The sequence below is a fragment of the Bos indicus x Bos taurus genome, chromosome 18, assembly GCF_003369695.1.
Source record: "Bos indicus x Bos taurus breed Angus x Brahman F1 hybrid chromosome 18, Bos_hybrid_MaternalHap_v2.0, whole genome shotgun sequence".
In the NCBI taxonomy this organism is placed as follows: Eukaryota; Metazoa; Chordata; class Mammalia; order Artiodactyla; family Bovidae; genus Bos; species Bos indicus x Bos taurus.
In genome coordinates this window covers 44,173,332-44,199,380 of record NC_040093.1, presented here as the reverse complement: position 1 = coordinate 44,199,380, position 26,049 = coordinate 44,173,332, and the positions used below count along the sequence as shown (strand labels likewise).

The window sequence follows — 26,049 nt, the reverse complement described above, 5'->3', positions numbered from 1 at the left end:
AGGAGAGGGGTATTTATCTTTCTTGGCCATTGATTATGTCAGGTTAAGTTCCTGACTAAGCAGCAGCCCTCTATTGAAAATCGGGAATTTCCTGGTAGTCTGGTGGTTAGGATTTCTTACTTTCACTGCTGAAGGCTCTGGTTCAGTCCCTGGTTGGGGGCCTAAGATCCTGTAAGTCGTGTGGCACACCCCCCAAAAAAAGGAGTATTGGAAATCAGTGGTTATTCACCTGAAAGATAAATGCTAATGTATCTTACTAGGTTTTTTTGTTTTTATGAGAAGGAAAAGATGGTGAGGATAATGTTTAGGTTTCATATATTTTGCATAAAATGTTTTGTCTTAAAATTTTGTGCTTTACTACAGTTTGGGTAAATTAAAAAATTTTTTCATCGAATTAGCTGACTCGAATTCAGTATGTTTCTGCATTTTCTCAGTTATTTTGAAAGAGTTGCAGTAATTTTATGGGGGCAGAAACTGAAGTACAAGAGGTTAACAAGCATATAGGTATTTGGAAAATGGAGTTAGTGTAGAATTTATTTTCAATATTTGTTTTTGAGTAGAAGGATAGAAAACAAGATGATTTTATTTGTACATTTACGTTTTTGCTAAAGTAGGAGATATTTGCTCTTGCCTAAAGTTAGAAGGGAAGCAGGTAATTGCAGAGGGTGATTAAAGATCCTCCAGAGGTGGAACATGTAAGTCCCTTTGAAAGGCTGGATGGAATGGTGACTATTAAGAGTTGAAAGATTAATCTTTGGGAAGGAGTCATACTTCCTCTTTTGAAAAGAGTGTAATAGAAGAAAAAAGGAATAGATTCAAAAACAGATACATGCTTTGGAAAAGATGATTGGTGAATTTCAACTGAAAAACCTCAGAAAACTAAGAGGCAGAATTGTTTGGGGTGAAAATGGGGAAGTTAGGATTGCAGAATTGGGAGAAAAACAAAAAAAACTGCAAAGAGATAGCCTCAAAGCCTGGAAAAGTGAATTTAAACATTAAGCAAAAGCAGGGACTGCATTGAAGGCAAATGTTAGGTTCCAGGCATGTAATAATTGTTAGGAATATTATAAATATTGAAATTGTTAGTTGAAATGGACTGAGGCAAGGAGGTAAAATTACAGTGGTGATGTTAATAAAGTATGGTGGGTTGAGTGAGTGTAAAAGGACCCAGGGGTATTGAAAATGATGAGAGGACAGCATTGGAGATAATTAGTGAAAGAGTTTGAGGAGGTCTAGAGAAGCCTAACAGTCTTCAGAAGGTTTGGAGGACTATAGGTTCTTGGGAAGTCAGAAAAGAGATAAGAGGTATGAGAGGGAAGTCAAAGTTGCTCAGTTGTGTCCAGCTCTTTGCCATCCCACAGACTGTAGCCCGCCAGGCTCCTCTGTCCAGGGAATTCTCCAGGCCAGAATACTGGAGTGGGTAGCGGTTCCCTTCTCCAGGGGATATTCCCAACCCAGGGATCGAACCCAGGTCTTCCACATTGCAGGCAAATTGTTTACAGTCAGAGCAAGCTACATTTGTTAAACACTTACTGTATTTTAAGAACTTTGAATGTGTTTCTAAACTGTGCATCAACTTTGCAAGTTAAATGATGATAATCAGCCTGAGTCTCAGTTTTTAGTGTATTTCGAATTTTGGAAAATTCTGCATTTAAATCAGTTTCCTGTTTTTAATGTTAATAGTATAGACACACACACTTAATTTGGTTATGAGTAAGACTAATATTCAGGACCACTTAATTAAACAGCTTAACCTGACTCAGTAGCAAATAGGAAACTTTTAATCTTTCTTCAATATCAGCCTCAAATTAATTTTCCCAGTTAGCTTTTACTAAGAGTAGAGATGAGATTATATTTTTAAAGATTTTCTTTCTGTGAGATGTAAACCAACACTAAATTAAGTATGAATACCTACAGAGTAAGTAATTGAATTTAGTAAGTGGTGATCTACAGACCAGAGATGTTAATATAAGCGTTACCTGAGCGCTGTTGAGTAGTTGGAGTTCTTTTAAACCAAGGAATGCTTTGTTTTTAAAAGATCCTACTTGAAAGCTTAATCTGTAAAATAAAAGAATATGCAGGGCGAAATTTTACAGGGGAAGAAATGGGGGAAGGGGTAGTCTAAAGCCCTTCCTTCCTTTGGCTAAGTGTTATCCAGTAATCTAGAGAGAGCACAGTTTGAAAACAGCATTTACAGAGTGCTTTTTGTGGGTTATTTATTACAGTTCTAGGAGATTGGTATGAGTATATTACGCTCCCCATTTGCAGATGAAGAAACTGAGCTTGAAAATGATTAAGTGACTCGTTTAAGATTACATAGCCCTACTCCAGTATTCTGCACTGGGAAACCCCATGGACAGAGGAGCCTGGTGGGCTATAGTCCGTGTGGTCGCAGAGTCTGACACGACTGAGCAACTGAATACACACACACACAACAGGTGATAAAGCTGACCAGTCTCTTTTCAAAGCCCTTACTTTTACTTGCTGTGTTATAGGGTCCTTGTAGAATAACTTATCAATGAAAGCAGAATGCTTTGTGGGATACTTGGGCATTAAGCTTCAGTTGGATCACTGAAGGCATTCTCATGTACGCGACTGTGTGTGTGTGTGTGTGTGTGTGTGTGTGTGTGTGTGTAGGGTAAATGTATATAACCTAAAATTTACTATTTTAACCATTTTTAAGTGCAGTCCAGTGGAGGCATACTTCAGGTCATAAAAATGATATATTTTTGCTTAAAAGAATGCTTTTGAATCTCAATTTTTGGTGCAGCTATTAGAATTGAGAGGTTTTGTTTTGTTCAACATTATGACATTGAATTCTTGAAAACATTTGAGGATTTACTGTGTGGCAGGAATTACACTAGATGTTCAGGATAAAGATGAGTAAGGACCATTCTCTGCACACCTCTTATTTTGTAGGGAAGACAGACAAGTAGACCAAGAATGATAATGCAGTGTGTGAAGTGTGGAACCCAAAAATTGAATGCTTGGGACTTGCCTGGCAGTCCAGTGGTTAAGACTCTGGGGACACAGGTTCGATCCCTGGTTGGGGATCGAACTAAGATCCCACATGCCACATGGCATGCCTCCCCCACTCAAACTCAAAACAAACCAGCCCTAAAATGAATGCTTAACCTTTCTAGAGGGCTGTGTGTGTGTGTGTGTGTATGTACACCATGTATTAGCTTCCTAGAGATTGTAGAACTTGAATTTAATATCAGAGCATTATCAGCTGAAGGAACAGGGGTGGTGGGAAGTGATATAGGTGAAGAGAACTTCCTGTGTGTATTAATGGAGATGTGAGAAAATTTGATGAATTCAAGCAGCATTTCAATGTGGTTAAGTCATGGGCTGTTGTTTAGTTGCTAAGTCAGGTGCGACTCTCTTGCAATGCCATGGACTGTAGCCCGTCAGGCTCCTCTGTCCATGGGATTTCCCAGGCAAGAATACTGAAGTGGGTTGCCATTTCCTTCTCTAGGGGATCTTCCCAACCTAGGGATTGAACCCACATCTCCTGTTATTGTAGGTGGATTCTTTACCACTGAGCCCCTGGGAAGCCCCAGGCATGGATTACCTATGGGGAAATAGAAGCAAAAACGGGTGGAGAGGCAGTGATATCTTCAGCAAAGGAATGTAAAGTGAGGTTGCTCAGTTGTGTCCGACTCTTTGCAATCCCATGGACTGTAGCCTACCACGCTTCTCCGTCCATGGGATTTTCCAGGCAAGAGCACTGGAGTGGGTTGCCATTTCCTTCTCCAGAGGATCTTCCCAACCCAGGAATCGAACCCCAGTCTCCCGCATTGTAAGCAGACGCTTTACCATCTGAGCCACCAGGGAAGTGCAAAGGAATGTAATGAACAAACAAATATATTGGGAGATGAGTTTAGGCATATAATGATACTATTGGCTGGTATAAATACTTTTTTTAAATGAGTTGGAAACTAGGTACAATCAGATGCAACAGGCGCTTACTAATTTTTCCTCTAGTTAACATAGAATCTTGATATATGTTCCTAGTTCTGCAGATCAGTGAGAAGAAAATACATATTTATTGAGCAGTTACTATATTTTAGACTTCATTCTTCTGAACACTGCGACAACCCTGCAGTGTGGAAGGTTAGGTGAGGAAAATGAATTCCAAAGAACCATTGAAGGTTATAAAACTTAGAAATGGCAGTTAGAATTTGAACTCATGACTGATCTTCTTCAACTATGCTATGGCCGATCAGTATTTGCCAGAGACTTTTCTTATTGAGTAGTAATCTAATTTATTTTATAACTAATTAGCTGGATGGATACCTAATGCAGTTAATCTGAAACATACCAAGTATACAGGGAACAGAGGTAAGGATGGTCTTTAAAAGAGTTGTATAAACAAATGTAGTAGAGATTGGAATACATGACTTGTACAACTTCTTATGTGGGCTTCTGTGATGATTTAGTGTGTTGTACGTTAATCAGATCAGATCAGATCAGTCACTCAGTTGTGTCCGACTCTTTGCAACCCCATGAATTGCAGCACACCAGGCCTCCCTGTCCGTCACCAACTCCCAGAGTTCACTGAGACTCACGTCCATCGAGTCAGTGATGCCATCCAGCCATCTCATCCTCTGTCGTCCCCTTCTCCTCCTGCCCCCGATCCCTCCCAGCATCAGAGTCTTTTCCAATGAGTCAACTCTTCGCATGAGGTGGCCAAAGTACTGGAGTTTCAGCTTTAGCATCATTCTTTCCAAAGAAATCCCAGGGCTGATCTCCTTGTACATTAATAAAATAATCTAAATTATCTTGTCTACTGGGGAAAATTTTGAAGGATATTCTTCTGTATAACTATTAACAAGTTAGTTTATCTTTCTGTTGTAGTTTTTGCTAGTATTGATATTGTTATGTAATAGGGTCAAATTAGCCTGAAAATCTTTTTCAGTGAGGACAGTGTTGTTCATGCAAATAGTGGAAGGTTAGAACAATCTTCTGTAGCATAATTTCTTTTTTAGAATTTGAGTATAGAACATTATGGGTGATATCTTCACAGGAAAAAAAGTAAGTTTTTTAAAAGTTAAGAGGTATTTTGGGGGCTTCCCAATACTGGTGGCTCAATAGTAAAGAATCCACCTGCAATGCGGGTTTGACCCCTAACCTGGGACGATCCCACGTGCGGTAGAGCAACCTAGCCCATGCGCCATAACTACTGACCCTGTGCTCTGAAGCCTGGGAGCTGCAGCTTATGAAGCCCACATGCCAGGTCTGCTGAAGCCCGTGCTCCTCAACAAGAGAAGCCACCACAGTGAGAAGCCCACATACTGCAACTGGAGCGTGGCCCTACTTACCGCAACTAGAGAAAAGCCCAAGCAGGAGCAAAGATCCAGCACAGTGAACAAGCAAATAAATAAAATTATATTAAAAAAATGTTTTTAAGTAAGCTAAGTTTCATAAATGTTTATTGGGTTGGCCTAAAAGTTTGTTTTTTCCACAAGGTAGTATGGAATAACTTGAACAAACTTGGCCAACCTAAATATTTTAGAATATAGAGCCCACTACTTTTTATCTTCCTAGTGTTTATTCCGTAAAGAAGATTTTAAGCTTTTTTCCCTGATATCTCTAGTTTGGTTAGGGTAGGTGTTTGTGTGAGTAGAAATTTAACCAAGTGTACAGTGTTGATTAAGGACACCTTCATAAGCATTTAGTCCAAGCCTGTTATTGACAAGGAAACTGGGGGGGCCAGATGGTTGTTAAATATGCTGTCACACATTTAAGTAGTTCCAGGAATTAGAATTTTGGTCTCTACACTATATAGGAGAAAACAAATAATACTAATAGGTTTTAGTTTATAGTGTTATGTAAGGACATTTTTCTTTTGAATCCTTTTAGTTTACTTGGAAAGTTTCTGTTCAGGCTTATAAGGCACTACCAGTAAATTAAGCAGAGACAAAGTTGATGTTCATCAGTTTCACAGTATAATATTTTGGTTAGCCCTGAGCAGGTTAGGTCTGATAATTGGGTCATAGTTTGGGGTTTGGTATCCTGACGTCTTTTAGTCTACTAACCATAAAATAGTTAAGTGTACTACACAGGTTAGATTCTATAGCATATCATGCTTCTTATTCACAAAGACTTAGAAAAATTTTTAATGAACCATCAGTTCAGTTTAGTCGCTCCATTGTGTCCATCTCTTCACTACCCCATGGACTCTGGCATGAACCGTGATATATATAAAATTTATATATACCATAATATACATAAAATGGAATATTGTTCAGCCTTAAAAAGGAAAGACATTCTGACATGTGCTACAACATGGATGAACCTTGAATACATTATGCTAAGTGAAATAAGCCTTTTACACACATATACACAAATACTGTATGATTCTACTTATATGAGATATCTAATGTAGTCAAATTCATTACAAACAGACATTAAAATGATGTTGCCAGGGGACTGGGATTGGAGGAAGGGGAATAGTGAGTTGTTTAAATAGAAAAGATTTCAAATTTGCCAGGGGAAAAAATTCTGAAGATTGGTTGCACAAAAATCAATATGTTTAAAACTACTGAACTCTACACTTAAAAATGGTCAAGATGGTAAATTTTATGTTTTACAACAATTAAAACTTTAAAATATTTTGTGTTTTGCAGATTAAAAACATTAATTTTTTGAAAAGATACGTGCACCCTTGTGTAAATTGCAGCATTATTTATAATAGCCAAGATATGGAAACAACCCACATGCCCATCAAATAGATGAATAGATTAAAAAGATGTGGTATATATATAGAAAAAAGAAGACAGTCTTGCCATTTGTAACAACATGTATAGGCCTGGATGATATTATGCTATGTGAAAGAAGAGACAAATACTATATGCTTTTACTTGCATGTGGAATCTAACAAAACAAGTCATAACAAAAGAGAAACTGGAGTTATAGATACAGAGAACAAACAGGTGGTTGCCAAAGGAAAGATGGTGGCGGGGGGGAGGAAAGAAAGAGGTGAGGGAGATTGAAAGGTACAAACTTTCAGTTGCAAAATAAACGTCACTGGTATGAAGTGTACAGTTTGGGGAATACCGTTAACCAAGTAATCTCTTCGGTGATGTCATAACTAGTCTTAACATGGTGGTTTTTTGAAATATATAGAAAGAGACTATATTGTGTAACAGGAACTAACATAGTGAAGGTGAATTATACTTTAAGAACACACAAACAAACTGGGAAACAGATCAGATTTATGATTACCAGAGGCAGGAGTAGGGGCTGGAGGGAGGGGAATTGGATGAAGGCCATCAAAAGGTACATGATAAGGTAATTAACACTTCTGTTTGTTGTCATATATGAAAGTTGTTAAATGCTAAGAGTTCTCATCACAAATTTTTTTCTGTTTCTTCAATTGTGTATATATGTGAGATGATGAGTTGGAGAAGGCAATGGCACCCCACTCCAGTACTCTTGCCTGGAAAATCCCATGGACAGAGGAGCCTGGTAGGCTGCAGTCCATGAGGTTGCTAAGAGTCGGACACGACTGAGTGACTTCACTTTCACTTTTCACTTTCATGCACTGGAGAAGGAAATGGCAACCCACTCCAGTGCTCTTGCCTGGAGAATCCCAGGGACGGGGGAGCCTGGTGGGCTGCCGTCTATGGGGTCACACAGAGTCGGACACGACTGAAGTGACTTAGCAGCAGCAGCAGCAGAGATGATGAGTGATCTCTAAACTTAATGTAATAACCATTCATGATGTGTGTCAGAGCATTTTGCTGTACACCTTCAGCTTACACAGTGCTGTATGTTAAGTACATCTCAATAAAACTGGAAGAAAAAAATTAAAAATAGTTTTAAATAGGCCATAAGCTCATTGTCCAGATAACCACTAATCCCATTTTTTAGAAAGTTTCATGTAAGATTTTTAAAAAGGACAAAAACAGTTTCTGCTTTACATTGCATTCGTTTTCCCCTCACCCAGATAGTTTTATGTGCATATTCCATGGATAAGTATTTTTTGATTGCTTATTGTAAGATAAAGATAGATTTCTGACCTCTTAGATAACGTACGTTTTCTGGAGAAATGTAAGCTTTAAACAAGATAAATATGAAAAACGTATAGCTAATACTAAGGTGAATAAAGGGAGGGGCAGAGATATGAAGGGTTGGAGGAGAGTGACATTTTAGATAGATTGGTCAGGAATGACCTTACCAAGAAAGTTATTTTGAAAAAAGCATTTACAAAAAATGAGGGGAGAATGTACTCAGCAAGTGCAAAGGCCCTGAGGAAGGAGCATGCTTGGCTTTTGTGTGTGTGTGTGTGATGGGGGATTATCGTATATGTTACATAAAAACATAAAATAGACCCTTTTAGACATTGTATATTCAATTCGGTGGCATTTCCATTCACAGTGTTCTGCAACCATCAGCACTATTTCCAGTCTTTCATTTTTCATCACTGCAAAGAGAGACTCCATTCATTAAGAAATAGTTCCCTACTTTCAACCCCTCTTACCAGCCCCTGGTAACCTCTGATATTTCTGTTTCTTTGAATTTGCCTATTCTAGATATTTCATATAAGGAATCATACTGCGTTTTTCCTTCTCTGTCTGCCTTTTATACTGGGCACAGTGTTTATAGGTTCAGCCTTGTTTGCAGGTATCAGAATTTCATCCCTTTTTTGTGGTTGAATAGTACTCCATTTTACCAGATTTTGTTTATCAGTTGATGGCATTTGGAGTTTTTTTCGACTTCTGGCTATTATGAAGAATGCTGCTATTAACATTGCTTTATAAATGTCTGTTTGAGTCCTTGTTCTTAATTCTTTTGAATGTATATTGTATACCTAGGCATAGAAATTCTGGGTTATATGGTAATTCTGTGTTTACCTGAGGAACTGCCATACTCTTTGCCTCAGTGGCTGTACCATTTTACATTCCTACGAGCAATGTAGGAGGGCCTCAGTTTCTCCATTCTCCTCAACACTTGTTCTCTTATTTTATTTTATAGCATCTCTAGTAGGTATGAAATGATACCTCTTTGTGATTTTGATTTGCATTTCCTTAATGACTGATGTTTAATATCTTTTCATATGTTTATTGGCCATTCCTTTAAGTTGAGTTGTCTTTATAGTATTGATATTTAGTTGTAGGAATTCTTTGTAGAGTATTGAAACTTTATTAGATATGATTTGCAAATGTTTTCCATTTTGTGAGTTGTCTTCACTTTCTTCATACTGTCCTTTGATGCACAAATTTTCAGTTGTTATGAAATTCAGTTTACCTGTTTGTTTGTTTATTTTAGTCACTTATGCCTTTATTTAAGAAATCACTGCCAAAACCAAAGTCATGAAGATTTGCCTCCATATTTTCTTCTCCGAGCGTTATAGTTTTAGCTTTTAAGTTAGCATCTTTGATCTATTTGAATGAATTTTTGTATATATGGTATGAAGTAAGGGTTTAGCTTCATTCTTTTGCAGTTGGCTCTTAAGTTTTTGCAGCATTAGTTGTGGAAGAGATCGTCATTCCCCACTGAATGGTCTTGGTATCCTTGTCAAAAAATCAGTTGATCATAGATGTGAGGGTTTATTCCTGGGCTTTCAGGTCCATCCCATTGGTCTGTTTGTCTGGCCTTATGTCAGTAACACACTGTTTTGATAGTTGTGATTTTGTAGTAAGTTTTGAAATTGAGAAGTGTGAGTCTTCAGCTTGTTCTTTCTCAAGTTTGTTTTGGCTCTTCTGGTTCCCTTGAAATTCAATATGAATTTGTGCAAAAAATGTCATCAGGATTTTGATAAGAGTTGCACTGAATTTATAGGTCACTTTGAGTAGTATTGTCATCTTAACAACATGAAGTCTTCCATTCTTGTCTTTGATTTATTTATATTTCATTATGCACAGATGTCTTTGAATTTATTTAGATGTACTTTAATTCCTTTCCTGGTGGCTTCAGACAGTAAAGTGTCCACTGACAATGCGGGAGACCAGGTTCGATCCCTGGGTTGGGAAGATCCCCTGGAGAAGGAAATGGCACCCCACTCCAGTACTCTTGCCTGGAAAAACCCATGGATGGAGAATCCTGGTAGGCTACAGTCCATGGGGTCGCAAAGAGTCAGACACGACTGAGCAACTTCACTTTAATTCCTTTCAGCTATGTTTTGTAGTCTTCAGTGTCCACATCTTACACAATATTAAAAAATATTTAAATATTTAAATGCTTCATCCCTCAGTTCAGTTCAGTTCAGTCCCTCAGTCGTGTCTGACTCTTTGCGACCCCATGAATCACAGCACACCAGGCCTCCTTGTCCATCACCAACTCCTGGAGTTCACTCAAACTCATGTCCATTGAGTCGGTGATGCCATCCAGCCATCTCATCCTTTGTCGTCCCCTTCTCCTCCTACCCCCAATCCCTCCCAGCATCAGGGTCTTTTCCAATAAGTCAACTCTTTGCATGAGGTTGCCAGAGTACTGGAGTTTCAGCTTCAGCATCAGTCCTTCCAGTGAACACCCAGGGTTGATCTCCTTCAAAATGCACTGGTTGGATCTCCTTGCAGTCCAAGGGACTCTCAACAGTCTTCTCCAACACCACAGTTCAAAAGCATCAATTCTTTGGCGCTCAGCTTTCTTCACAGTCCAATTCTCACATCCATACATGACCACTGGAAAAACCATAGCCTTAACTAGACGGACCTTTGTTGGCAAAGTAATGTCTCTGCTTTTGAATATGCTATCTAGGTTGGTCATAACTTGCCTTCCAAGGAGTAAGCGTCTTTTAATTTCATGGCTACAATCACCATCTGCAGTGATTTGGGAGCCCCCAAAAATAAAATCTCACACTGTTTCCACTGTTTCTCCATCTATTTGCCATGAAGTGATGGGACCAGATGCTATGATCTTTGTTTTCTGAATGTTGAGCTTTAAGCCAACTTTTTCACTCTCCTCTTTTACTTTCATCTAGAGGCTTTTAGTTCCTCTTCATTTTCTGCCATAAGGGTGGTGATATCTGCATATCTGAGGTTATTGATATTTCTCCCAGAAATCTTAATTCCAGCTTGTGCTTCTTCCAGCCCAGCGTGTCTCATGATGTACTCTGCATATAAGTTAAATAAGCAGGGTGACAATATACAACCTTGACGTCCTCCTTTTCCTATTTGGAACCAGTCTGTTGTTCCATGTCCAGTTCTAACTGTTGCTTCCTGACCTGCATATAGGTTTCTCAAGAGGCAGGTCAGGTGCTGCCTGGTATTCTCATCTCTTTCAGAATTTTCCACAGTTTATTGTGATCCACACAGTCAAAGGCTTTGGCATAGTCAATAAAGCAGAAATAGATGTTTTTCTGGAACTTTCTTGCTTTTTCGATGATCCAGCGGATGTTGGCAATTTGATCTCTGGTTCCTCTGCCTTTTCTAAAACCAGCTTGAACATCTGCAAGTTCACAGTTCACGTACTGCTGAAGCCTGGCTTGGAGAATTTTGAGCATTACTTTACTAGCATATTGATGAGTGCAATTGTGCGATAGCTTGACCATTCTTTGGCATTGCCTTTCTTTGGGATTGGAATGAAAACTGACCTTTTCCAGTCCTGTGGCCACTGCTGAGTTTTCCAAATTTGCTGGCATATTGAGTGCAGCACTTTCACAGCATCATCTTCCAGGATTTGAAATAGCTCAACTGGAATTCCATCACCTCCATTAGCTTTGTTCATAGTGATGCTTCCTAAGGGCCACTTGACTTCACATTCCAGGATGTCTGGCTCTAGGTGAGTGATCACACTATCATGATTATCTGGGTTGTGAAGCTCTTTTTTGTAAAGTTCTTCTGTATATTCTTGCCACCTCTTCTTAATATCTTCTGCTTCTGTTAGGTTCATACCATTTCTGTATCCCTACGTATTTTTAAAAATGCTATTGTAAATGAAATTGTTCTCTTAATTTCTTTTTTGGAATGGTGATTGCTACTTCATAGAAATGCAACTGATTTTTCTGCATATATTTGTATCTTGAAATTTTATTAAATCCATTTATGAACTCTATATGTTTGTTATTTGTATTTTTCTATAAAGTCACGTTATCTGTGAATAGAGATAGTTGTATTTCTTTTTTTCCACTTTGGTTGCCTTTCATTTTCCTTTTCTTTTTTTTCTTCTATTTTGTCTGACTGAATTTTCTAGTACTATGTTGAAAAGAAGTGGTGAAAGTGGGCATCCTTGTCTAGTCTTGATATTGGGGAAAATGCATTTCCTAATTTTTTGTAATTTCATATCATCATAAGATTTGAGGTACTTACTATGAAATTCTTAGATCAATTAAAGATGTAGTATAGATTGGTCTATATGCCTATAAACCTTGTTGAAACTCACTAATAAGTAACTTTGAAGCACTACATTAAGACCAAGAGTTCTCAAATGCCAGGATTCTTAAAGTATCAGTGATCAGAAGGAACTTTAAGACTTGTCCAGTCAGTTACAATATGCTACTGGGCTCCTTTTCAATATCTCTATTGAGGTCTCGGTTCGTCTGTTAAAAATTGGAATATGTAACTTTAGTAATAAGGAACTCATTATCTTTGCCTTTGGATAGCTCTATTTCAAATTCCTTTCTTACACTGAGCCAGAATACTTTTCCCTATAGTTTCCTGGTATCTTATCATTCTAGATCAGCTGCTTGGGGTCCTACGGATGGCATGAGTAATAGCGTGGAAAATGAACAATGGGACATGTTAGACAACAAGCAGATTGGTGTGATGAGATTGTGGAGGATGTGGAGAGATGGTGGGGTGGTAACTGGAGATGAGAAAAACTTGAAGGGCATATATTTAGCATTAGGGAACAATAAGTTTTCATTGGCAACTAACATAAAATCTCTGTTTTACAAAACTTACTCTGGTCACAATGTGCAGGATAGATTTACAGTGGGAGAATATTTGGGGCAGAACTGTTGGTTTTACAGTGCCATTAGCCAAATAAAGCATGTAGGAGAAAGATTTTAGAAGAATGATTGGTTTTGGATCTCTTTAGTTTATACTTGTGGGCAAGTCCAGGGGGCAGCTGAAAAAATGTACTGGACATAAAGTTTGAAGTTGTCAGCATATAGATAATAGAGAATGCCTTTACCTGGGGAGGATGTCTAGAATGAGGCGAGTACTGAGAAGAGGAATTCTGAGAAGCATGGTTTCAGGTAACTTCACCAGTCTCCTTGTTGTCCTCTGAGTATATCCCATTTTGTCTGTGTTCTTCTTTAGTCAAGCTTGAATGTTATACCCAGGTTTGGTGTTACTAGCGTAAGTGAATACTACGTTTTGTTTAACCAGCATCCTGTTGTTGGACATCTAGGCTGTATTCAGTCTTTTGCTGGAGCAAGTAATAAATACCTGTATCTGCCATTTCACTCATACATGAACATATTTATAGAATAAATCATTAGAAGAGAATTTGTTCAGTCAAAGGGTATGTGCACTTGAAATATTTTAATACTGTTTTAAAAAAAATTTTATTTTGGCTGTGCTGCGTCTTTGTTGCTTTGTGTAGGCTTTCTCTAGTTGTGTGGGTAGAGGCGGCTACTCTTCACTGTGGTGCATGGGCTCATTGTGGTGGTCTCTCTTGTTGCAGAGCACAGGCTCTAGGCACACGGGCTTAGTTAGTTGCAGCTCGTGGGCTCTAGAGTGCGAGCTCAGTAGTTGCGGCACATGGGCTTAGGTGCCCCGCAGCATGTGGGATCTTCCTGGAACAGGGATTGAACCTCTGCCCCCTCCATTGGCAGGTGGATTCCCATCCACGGCACCACTGGGGAAGGGAAGTCCTGCCCTTGAAATATTTATGGATATTAGTAAATTTCTCTCCTTAGAGGTTTTACCATTTTAGCTTTCACAGCATATGAGAATTTTTAAGTTCATTAATGTGTTATTAAACTTTGGAATTGTTGTGAGTCTGATAGGTGAAAGATGGTATATAAGTGTAGTTCTAATTGACATTCTCTTATTTCAAATAAGAATATGAATTGACTGTTGGTATCCTTTGTCCATTTTTCAAATAGGCTATTAGTATTTTATAGGAAATCTTGATATATTTAAAAATAAGCACCTCAGAGAATTCCCTGGTTTTTCAGTGGTTAAGACTCTGCTTCCCCTGCAGTGGGTCCAGGTTCCATCCTTGGTCGGCTTGTGAGATCAGCTCAGCCTTAGAAAGATGAGCACTTCATCAGTAAATGAGTTGCAGATCAGTTTGCTAATTTTCTTTTATAATCTGATTTGTGATCTTTTTTTTTTTTTGCCACACATCTTGCAGGATGTTAGTTTCCCAAGCAGGGATTGAACCTGCACACTTGGCAATGAAAGCCACTGGACAACCAGGAAATTCCCTAATTTATGAATCTTTTCATAAAACTTTATGAAAAATTTATGTAATCTAATTGGTGATTCTTTAATGACATCTATATTTTGTTCCATAAATAGAAAATAAGGTATCCTGTCCATGTTTTCTTCTGGTATTTTCATGGCATTTCATTTCTGAAATTTTTTATCTTTGATCCATTTGTAATTTATCTTGGTTTGAGAACAAGCTATGGATCTAACTTTTTTTCAGGTAGCCATCCAATTGTCTTATTTATTTATAGTTCATTTCCCCTCAATTTGAGATACTAAATCACTTTCTATTGTATCTGTATGGCTTCTCATGTGTTAATACCACAGTGTTTGAAAAATGAAATTTTATAATACTTTACTATTTAGTAGGATTAGTTCTTCTTGGTTGTCCTTCTTTTTCAGATCTTTTCCTGGTTTTGGTTTTTGTCTATTTAAAAACACCTTGTCTGCCTCTTGAAAAAACTATTGAAATTTTTATTGAGACCACAGTAATATCAGACATTAGTATAAAGAGAGTTCACATATATATACGCACACACACACACACACACATATATGTATAATAGTATACAGAGAATTTGTGTATTTATAGTGTTGAGTTTTCTTTTTTTTATTTTATTTTATTTTATTTTTAAACTTTACAATATTGTATTGGTTTTGCCAAATGTCGAAATGAATCTGCCACAGGTATACATGTGTTCCCCATCCTGAACCCTCCTCCCTCTCCATACCATCCCTCTGGGTCGTCCCAGTGCACCAGCCCCAAGCATCCAGTATCGTGCATCGAACCTGGACTGGCGACTCGTTCCGTATATGATATTATACGTATTTCAATGCCATTCTCCCAAATCATCCCACCCTCTCCCTCTCCCACAGAGTCCAAAAGACTGTTCTATAGCATTTTATATAAAGAGTGTAAATTAATTATCAGCATTTAAAAATCAGGAAATTACCCAAATAAGTCTGGATGAATTTCCAGCTCCTCTTTACAGCTTAGAAACAACAATTAACTGAAACTGACTGGTGGCTTCCCCTTTGTTCTTTTTAGCTAGCCATAGTTCTCTTCTGGCCAGCTTCTCTCATTATGTCAGCCGCCTGGCCTCTGTAGAATTTGCAGCCTGAATATTCTTGTAGAGTTGGTCATCTGCACTGAAAACAGAACTCCAGGATTAAAAAGTATTAGATTTGACCCATTGCTCCATTCTCTTGAGATTGTTTTGTATCTTGGTTCTGTTAACTATTGTGATGAAGGCTGCCTTGCAACGTAAAATCACCTTGTTAAGCAAAGTTTCTATATCTTGGTTTAAGCTGACTCACTTAGACAAGCTGATGATAGGCCTTCTATGATACACTATTGGAAAATTAATTAGTACTACTTAAGTGTGGTTTCACCTAGTTACTAGTATATTATCACATAAATTTACTAGTATTAAGCTAGTAAACATTGTCACATTCTGTACTATCTGTCATATCCTTAATAGCACTATAGAAACTCTAAGGAAATTAGTAATATGTGGCCAGTAGTTGAAGGTTTAATCCCTTTAACACTAAACCTTTTATTTTAACCATTTGAGATAAAAAATTTCACATTTCAGTAAGCTGGAACATTTTGCAGATAGCTTTGAAAAGTTTTAAAGGGAGACATAAATCTTCAAGAATTTGAAGGTTTGTCACAATTAGATTTATTTTATAACAATCTCAAAGTAAATCCCTAGGAAGGCAGGAGGAAATTTGACTTGATGAAGTTTTGAACAGGTATTCAAGCATAGTCTGAATGCCTTAACAAGAGTTTGTTTCTAGACATCAACAGACCTTTTTTTCTTTAAACAAAGAAATGGCAAACTCCAGTTTGCCAGCTTTTTATTTTGCCAAATAAGAATATTCTCTCTTTTTTAATTTTAAAAGATCTAGTTGGCTTTATTAAATGATTCATGAATTGGGCATCATCCCATCTAGCAAATAGGAATTCCCAGGAAAAATCTTTAAAATGACTAATATCATTATCATCTTATTCTTTGAAATATTGGTCACTGTCATTAGTAGAGGTGCTATTTGCTATCTAACAATAACTTCAAATAGTAGTAGCTACCATAAAAATGTTCATCAAGTGTTAAGCCAGAGAAGAAATTTTAATCGGTGAAATAGTTCCCTATTGCCTCCAGGATAAAGTCCAGATTTCTTAACAGGGCTAATAAAAGGCCTGGATATCTGACCTCTGCTTGCTTCTCACCATCTCTCTATTTGGCTAGTAGCATGTTCTGGCCACATTATGCTATCAAGTAGTTCCCAAAATGTCCTGTCCTGCCTCACCTCTGGACACTTCTTTAGTGTTTCCTCTGTGCTGTTGCCAATTTTAGGTAACATGCAAGAGAGTGAGGGAATTGTAAAAGACTTATTCTCTACATGAACAGGGATTACTGCTTGCTGGTAGAGTCAGTATTTTATCTTACACATTTGAAGCAGATAGGACTATAGTTAATTGTTTGTATAGTTATTTTTGTTCTTTTGTTTTTTACAGATGAAAGCAGAAAGTATGTGATCTTCTCAAGGTCATACAACTAGATGGTGGTAGAGCCAGGACTCAGGTCTATGTTTGTTTGTTTGAAGTATCATGTTCTTTCTAATTTCTTTGTAGTCATTCACTGATTTAGTTAAAATATATCACATGCCTACCATGCTAGACAACATATTAATAATGATACAAAGGTTATAAAGGTGTTCCTTTTTCCCAAGGGTAGAGAGTCTATTGGAGAAAAAAGGTAATATATTATTATAATGAAAAATTATTTATTGTGTGCACAGGTTACTAAACCAGGGTTGAGTAGGCAGAGGCCTTCTATAGGAGGAGAATCCTAAATGGAATTTTCTGCAGGTACAAGTATGAAATACCTGTAAGTAGCTCATAAGCAAAGTAAAAATTGTGTTGTTTAGTCATTAAGTTGTGTTCGACTCTTTTACAGCCCCATAGACAGAGCCTGCCAGGCTCCTCTGTCCATGGGATTTCCCAGCCAAGAATACTAGAATGGGTTGCCATTTCCTTCTCCAGGGGATTTTCTCAACCCAGAGGTCTAACCCACATCTCTTGCACTCAGCTCTCTACTGCTGAGCCACCAGAGAAGCCCAAAGTAAAAATTAATGCAGCACAAATTTAATACTGTATAAAAATGCTATGGACATGACTATAATAGAGGACTGAATAATTTGGTAGGGATCAATGATTATACTAAGTTGGAAAAACTATTAATATGTAGAACTTACTGGGAAGACATTCATTTAGTAGAAAAATATTGAGAGACTTATTTAGAGAATATAGAAATGTTTTAGAGAAAAAGCAACTATTAGACACTGAGGAAAGTAAATTTACCACTGAAGGAAGTTTATATATATGTGTGCATGTGTATAAATTGTGTTATAGAACACATATTTAGAGGCTTTATTTTTTATTCTTATGGCCCAGCTCTTTATGCCTTCCCTGATCTTTTCTGTACATAATTAATTACCATCTAATATATGCTACTGTAATATAGTGCTTTGTATCTCTGCTAAGATGTATATCATATTTTTTATGTGTTTTCTTCCCCTCTAGAATTTTTGAAGGCAGGGACTCTATCCTATTGGTTTTTGAATCCATTTTATATGATCATCATGTTTGGCATCAGATAATTGTAGAAACAAAGATAGATAAGTAATTTAATTTTGATTCTGAATACTTGCTTTAACTTTAAAATTCTGTGCCCCAAATGTCTTAATGTACTTAATGATAAGGTCCCCTATAGTGTCGCTCCAACTTGTATTTCTACGTCTATTTTCCAGTTTTCTCCTTTTGTATACTCTAAAATGGTCATACTACGCCTAAATATATACTTCCTTCCTTCCATTTCTTTATTCCTGAATCCTTTGCCTGGCCTGTCCTTTCAATCCCTTTATAAGATCCCTTCAAATGCTAATTGTTCTAAGAAGCTTTTCCTAAATACCTTGCCAACTGTGCTCTCTCTTCTCTTAATAATCACCTTATACATAAACTTGTGCTTGCTTCTCGTAGGCCATGTTTACCATATTTTATTCGGTATATGATGTGCTCTTCTTGTGCCATTACTCCTTATCTCCCCCATTTAGATTCTGAACTTCCTGAGGGTAGAGGCTTTTGTAGTTTCTGCAGAGTTGCTTTGGATGTAATGGACAGTCCATAATATTTGCTTAATTAAATAGAAAGTTAAAATTGGACTGATGTGGTCTTTTTATGAATTTGTACGATAGTACATTTATTAGAATGAAATAAGATGATAGATCTTAAAGAGGAACTTAATTGAGCATTGTGTCAGTTGTAGAATGAAGTGTTTAAATCAGAAAAGGTGACTTTTTTTTAGATTTTATGGGCACTTTTTTCTAGTTTATCTTTAGTTTCTATTTGTATAACTAACATTGACTACTTACGTGTGTCTTGTCACATACGAAATATGTATCTTCTTAGATATAAGGTGTCCATTTTCCTCATAGGATGTTCCTCCTCTGAATGTACTTTAATAAAAGCACAAGTATTGTATTATCTTGGTAATGTATTATATTGGCATTTACTTGTCTGTATCTCCTCTCAGAGGCCAGTTATTCATCATCCTAGTGCCTGGAAGTTGCTTCTCAATAAGTATTTGTTAGAAGAGTAAGCAGCAAAATTGTTTTATTATTTAAAGCCTCTCATATTTTTGATAAACTTTGGGTTACATAAATGTAGAAAATACTTTGCTATAGTATAATCAATCATAATGTACAAAATTCAAAGACTATCATTTCCTTCCTAATTGGAATATTACATCATAAGCAAATTTCCAGAACAGTGTTCTAAAAAACCTTTAATTATTTCTTAAGAATAAAACAGATGTACAAGCCTATAGTACATAGTGTAAATTTGGAAATGTTTACTGTTATCACAATAATTGGGAATGTATGAACTAATGTCGTATGCTTCAGGTAATTTACTTTCAATCAATTGGGCAGCAGTTTTTGTAGTTCTGAACTCTTGAAGTAATAGATTCTGTATATTCAAGAACTTATTTTAATCAATTCTAAGATGCATATTTTTTCTCCTTTTAATATCTCTGAAATTAGGATGTGTCTCAGTCACTGTCTGCCTGTTGGCTGTAAACTTAGTCATAGCTATTTATGTAGCCATCACTTCAGTTGGGCTGTGTACATTGGTACTATACATGTTTAATTATTTTAAAGGTCTCAAAAGATATACAGTTATTCGGCTTTTAAACAAAAAGTTATTGATTTTGCAGAGAGGCACAGAGTAGCACAGCATAAATTTAATATTCAGTTCAGTTGCTCAGTCGTGTCTGACTCTTTGGAACCCCATGGACTGCAGTATGCCAGGCCTCCCTGTCCATCACCAACTCCCAGAGTTTACTCAAACTCATGTCCATTGAGTCAGTGATGTCATCCAACCATCGCATCCTCTGTCGTCCCCTTCTCCTCCTGCCTTCAATCTTTCCCAGCATCAGGGTCTTTTCAAATAAGTCAGTTCTTCGCATCAAGTGGCCAAAGTATTGGAGTTTCAGCTTCAGCATCAGTCCTTCCAATGAATATTCATTTATTGAAATTCATTATTCATATATTCATTAGTGAAACAGATATTTGTTGTTGAAGAAATGACAGCAATTCTACATTTTTTTACAGAGCAACAATCAGGTGTTTTATGGACCAAAAAGTACTTCTTGGAAGAAGAAATTGTCAGATCCTTCAGAATAAGTCTACTTCTAAAAATGTTTTTTAAAAGTTACAGATAGATTATAAAATAAAGATTCAAAGTGATATAATGTCATAATTTATTTCTTCATGTTATATCAACTAATAATGTTCCTTATATTTGACAACATACTGGATTTCGTAACTTCTGTTGGATTTCTTCTTTTTCGCCTCTCGGTAAATGATCATACATCCATTACAAAAATATAGGACATTGCTTTCTCTGATTAACGGGTTAGGTATACATAGATGTTCCCTTGTCTAGTGTCTAATAGCGGAACATAAGATATGTTCCAGAGAATTGATTTAACCTACTTTTTTCTTTCTTTTTCTTTTTTTTGGCTAATGCTATGTTCAGATTAGAGCACATAGCCCTCTGTCCATTTAGTCTCATAGTTATAAAATCTGGAAAAATAATTTCTCTTTTTCTGTATTTTACTTTTTCTAAAATTATGTATTTGTTAAAGTACTTGTATATCATTGTGATTGATAAGTCCATTTCCAGGTAAAATTAATGTAAATTTACATAGTTTTTCCTTCTCAGAAAATTTTCAAAAGTATTTTTTCATTTAAATTGTGAGCAGACATTCTCTTTAGGAAATTTATATTTTCTAATACGGACCTCCCAAAATAGAAGCTCTGGAAAAGTTTTTTAGACATTTACTAGTTTTTGAATAAACTAATATGTAGAGGAGCAAGAATCTTCATTTGGGTTCTGTATACAAGACAGTGAGGGCAGAACTCTAAATTCCCTTTTTGAAAAGGTTTGGGATAAATAATACAAGCCTGAAACAAAATTGGCAAGTAACCTATTAGATCCTTTCCACACATAAATTCTACATATGTTATGTGATGTGTCTGTGTATAAATGCTGCCATTTTTTTTCTCTTGCAATTATCATAAGACTAATTTATTGCTTAGCTTAAGCTACTGTTTGTTTTTGCCTCAGCTTGATTATCAGTACATTTTATTTTGCACAGTTTAGTAAATATAATAAGCGATAGGTATATTCCAAATGATTTAATGGTGGGAGACTTAGGGGTAGAGTGATGAATATAGCTGTTAACAAAAACGTGCTTGGTTTTGCTACATGGATGTCTGTATCACTTGGCTCTCAGGAGGCTGATCTTCCATGGTAGCTGAACAAGAGAACCATGGTAGCAATATGATACAGCATCTCCAACATACCACATGTCTGTGTTGTCTATCAGCTGACCAGATGGCGAACTTTTATCTCATTTAGGGCCAGCTATCATGACTTCATACAATTGCTCTTCTTGCTGTAATTTCATGTGTACCCTATAAAATAGTAGCTTTATCTGCTCAAGAGGTATAGAGCAAAAGATCACAACATACTTGCTAGTCTGAGAGGATCTGTTGTCAATTACCTTCAGTTCAGTCGCTCAGTCGTGTCCGACTCTTTGCAACCCCATGAATCGCGGCACGCCAGGCCTCCCTGTCCATCACCAACTCTCAGAGTTCACCCAGACTCATGTCCATCGAGTCAGTGATGCCATCCAGCCATCTCATCCTCTGTCGTCCCCTTCTCCTCCTGCCCCCAATCCCTCCCAGCATCAGAGTCTTTTCCAGTGAGTCAACTCTTCGCATGAGGTGGCCAAAGTACTGGAGTTTCAGCTTTAGCATCATTCCTTCCAAAGAAATCCCAGGGCTGACCTCCTTCAGAATGGACTGGTTGGATCTCCTTGCAATCCAAGGGACTCTCAAGAGTCTTCTCCAATACCGCAGTTCAAAAGCATCAATCCTTTGGCGCTCAGCCTTCTTCACAGTCCAACTCTCACATCCATACATGACCACAGGAAAAACCATAGCCTTGACTAGACGAACCTTTGTTGGCAAAGTAATGTCTCTGCTTTTCAATATACTATCTAGGTTGGTCATAACTTTCCTTCCAAGGAGTAAGCGTCTTTTAATTTCATGGCTGCAGTCACCATCTGTGGTGATTTTGGAGCCCCAAAAAATAAAGTCTGACACTGTTTCCACTGTTTCCCTATGTATTTCCCATGAAGTGATGGGATCAGATGCCATGATTTTCGTTTTCTGAATGCTGAGCTTTAAGCCAACTTTTTCACTCTCCACTTTCACTTTCATCAAGAGGCTCTTTAGTTCCTCTTCACTTTCTGCCATAAGGGTGGTGTCATCTGCATATCTAAGGTTATTGATATTTCTCCCAGAAATCTTGATTCCAGCTTGTGTTTCTTCCAGTCCAGCGTTTCTCATGATGTACTCTGCATATAAGTTAAATAAGCAGGGTGACAATATACAGCCTTGACGTCCTCCTTTTCCTATTTGGAACCAGTCTGTTGTTCCATGTCCAGTTCTAACTGTTGCTTCCTGACCTGCATATAGATTTCTCAAGAGGCAGATCAGGTGGTCTGGTATTCCCATCTCTTTCAGAATTTTCCACAGTTTATTGTGATCCACACAGTCAAAGGCTTTGGCATAGTCAATAAAGCAGAAATAGATGTTTTTCTGGAACTTTCTTGCCTTTTCGATGATCCAGCAGATGTTGGCAATTTGCTCTCGGGTTCCTCTGCCTTTTCTAAAACCAGCTTGAACATCTGGAAGTTCACGGTTCAGGTATTGCTGAAGCCTGGCTTGGAGAATTTTGAGCATTACTTTACTAGCGTGTGAGATGAGTGCAATTGTGCAGTAGTTTCAGCCTTCTTTGGCATTGCCTTTCTTTGGGATTGGAATGAAAACTGACCTTTTCCAGTCCTGTGGCCACTGCTGAGTTTTCCAAATTTGCTGGCATATTGAGTGCAGCACTTTGACAGTGTCATCTTTCAGGATTTGAAATAGCTCAACTGGAATTCCATCACCTCCACTAGCTCTGTTCTTAGTGATGCGTTCTAAGGCCCACTTGACTTCACATTCCAGGATATCTGGCTCTAGGTGAGTGATCACACCATCATGATTATCTGGGTCGTGAAGATCTTTTTTGTACAGTTCTTCTGTGTATTCTTGCCATCTCTTAATATTTTCTGCTTCTGTTAGGTCCATACCATTTCTGTCCTTTATCGAGCCCGTCTTTGCATGAAATATCCCCTTGGTATCTCCAATTTTCTTGAAGAGAGCTCTAGTCTTTCCCATTCTGTTGTTTTCCTCTATTTATTTGCATTGATCGCTGAAGAAGGCTTTCTTATCTCTTCTTGCTATTCTTTGGAACTCTGCATTCAGATGCTTATATCTTTCCTTTGCTCCTTTGCTTTTTGCTTCTCTTCTTTTCACAGCTATTTGTAAGGCCTCCCCAGACAGCCATTTTGCTTTTTTGCATTTCTTTTCCATGGGGATGGTCTTGATCCCTGTCTCCTGTACAATGTCACGAACCTCATTCCATAGTTCATCAGGCACTCTATCAGATCTAGGCCCTTAAATCTATTTCTCACTTCCACTGTATAATCATAAGGGATTTGATTTAGATCATACCTGTATGGTCTAGTGGTTTTCTCTACTTTCTTCAATTTAAGTCTGAATTTTACAATAAGGAGTTCATGATCTGAGCCACAGTCAGCTCCTGGTCTTGTTTTTGCTGACTGTATAGAGCTTCTCCATCTTTGGCTGCAGAGAATATAATCAATCTGATTTTGGTGTTGACCATCTGGTGATGTCCATGTAGAGTCTTCTCTTGTGTTGTTGGAAGAGGGTGTTTGTTATGATCAGTGCATTTTCTTGGCAAAACTCTATTAGTCTTTGCCCTGCTTCATTCCGTATTCCAAGGCCAAATTTGCCTGTTACTCCAGGTGTTTCTTGACTTCCTACTTTTGCATTCCAGTCCCCTATATTGAAAAGGACATCTTTTTTGGGTGTTAGTTCTACCTTAGCACAACATAACTTTCAAGTGTAATACATAAATATTTTGTACATGCTAGAGCTGTTGGGGAGTGATGGCCATTTCATGGTATGGGAGAGTCTGACATTCCATTCTCAAGTTTGCTTTACATTCTGTCATTATAATAATGACAGAATGCATATATATGCATAGTCATGTCCCCTGTAGCAGCAACTTTTTCCCTGTAAGGAATATCACTGAGCTATTTGCCATGAATTACTATACCAAAACATAGTATACACTGAGATTGTATGTTTTTTAAATCATATATAAACTTTGTTTGTAAAACTTTAATGAATATTCATTATTAAACTTTGCTTTTGTTCTTATTTCCTAGGATTCTGACACTTCATGACATGTCATTATCCAGAGCAATAATGAACATTGACCTGTTACGGATTAGTTGTTGACCTTTGGAAATGATCCAATAATATCTACTACAGAGAAACTGAATGTACTCCATTTGGAGTGAACAGCCCAGATTATTATTGAAGTTTTCAAGATGACAGATCCCATGATGGACTTTTTTGATGATGCCAATCTGTTTGGTGAGACCTTAGAAGGTTTGCCAGATGATGCATTTGTACAACCAGGACCTGTTTCACTAGTTGATGAATTGAACTTGGGTGCAGAATTTGAACCTTTGCACATAGACTCACTGAATCATGTTCAAGGTACTCCAACACATCAGAAGATGACTGATTATGAACAGTTAAATCAGTTTGATTCAATGAAATTTCACCAAGTTAATCAGTCTTTTGGTAGCCCAGCTGAACATGTGTTATCGCCACACTCTCAGTTTAATTGTTCTCCAATCCACCCCCAGAACCAGCCCAACGGTTTGTTTCCAGATGTAGCAGATGGCAGTCCTATGTGGGGCCATCAGACAGCTACTAGCATTTCAAATCAAAATGGGTCTCCTTTTCACCAACCAGGACATTCTCACTCTATGCATCAAACTAAAAGCTTTGTGGCACACCATGACTTTGCCTTATTTCAGGCCAATGAACAACAAACACAGTGCACTTCGCTACGCTCACAACAAAACAGAAATAATCTTAACCCAGGGCAAAATTCTCTTAGTCAGTCTAAAACTTTTATGGATGTTAATGTTTCTGGTCCACACAGAGTCAGTGTTAACCATCCACCACAAATGAATAATGCATCTACTTCACAACAGTCCCTTTCGATGCAGCAATTTTCCCAAACATCAAACCCTTCAGTACACTTCCTCAAGTGTAGCAGTCACCAAGAAGGTAATTTTAATGGACCTTCTCCAAATATGACTTCTTGTTCTGTCAGTAATTCACAGCAGTTTTCTTCACATTATTCCTTTTCCAGTAATCATGTGTCACCAAATAGTCTTCTTCAACCCTCTGCAGTTCTTGCACCTAATCATACAAATCAGACTTTATCTGATTTTACTGGGAGTAATTCCTTTTCACCTCATAGGGGAATCAAGCAAGAATCGACTCAGCATATGCTAAATCCTAATACATCACTGAATTCAAATAACTTCCAAATGTTGCATTCATCACATCCTCAGGGTAATTACAATTCAAAATTATCTCCTGTGCACATGAACTTCCCGGATCCTGTTGACTCAGGAACTCAAATGGGCCATTTCAGTGATCATGTAGAAACTAATGGCTTTTCATCTTTGGAAGAGAATTTACTTCATCAAGTGGAATCTCAAACTGAGCCATTCACAGGACTTGACCCAGAAGACCTCCTTCAAGAAGGTCTCCTTCCCCAGTTTGATGAGTCAGCATTTGGGCAAGATAATTCAAGTCATGTTTTAGATCATGACCTTGATCGGCAATTTACTTCACATCTTGTAACACGGCCTTCTGATATGGTTCAAACTCAGTTGCACAATCAGGCTCGGAGTTGGCATTCATCACTTTCTAATCATCAGCATTTACATGATAGAAATCGCCTGTGTTTACAGCGACAGGTATGTAACTCTTATTTTGGTTTGGGGTAGCGTGGGGGTTTTACTCACTGAGTTTATTTCACATGAGACATACTCAGAATTTCTCAAACTCAATAATTTTGTCAGTTGAATGTGCATATTTTGACGTAGATTTATAGTGTTTCAATAGTCTTATATGTGAAAGTCCTTCA

General features: G+C 37.5%; 1 protein-coding gene across 10 annotated transcripts in view; it reads left to right on the top strand.

Moving 5' to 3' along the window:
* The window catches only part of CHD9 (chromodomain helicase DNA binding protein 9), a 224,888-nt gene that overhangs the window by 68,295 nt on the left and 130,544 nt on the right, over nt 1-26,049 (top strand). For 8 of the 10 annotated variants that reach the window (XM_027513586.1, XM_027513587.1, XM_027513589.1 and 5 more), the window contains exon 2: nt 24,260-25,879. In XM_027513586.1, the coding sequence (XP_027369387.1) occupies nt 24,425-25,879 (1,455 nt within the window). In that variant the 5' untranslated portion in view covers nt 24,260-24,424. Of the gene's footprint in view, nt 1-24,259; nt 25,880-26,049 lie in introns of those variants that run through there. The other 2 variants (XM_027513591.1, XM_027513590.1) reach the window with 1 other exon arrangement.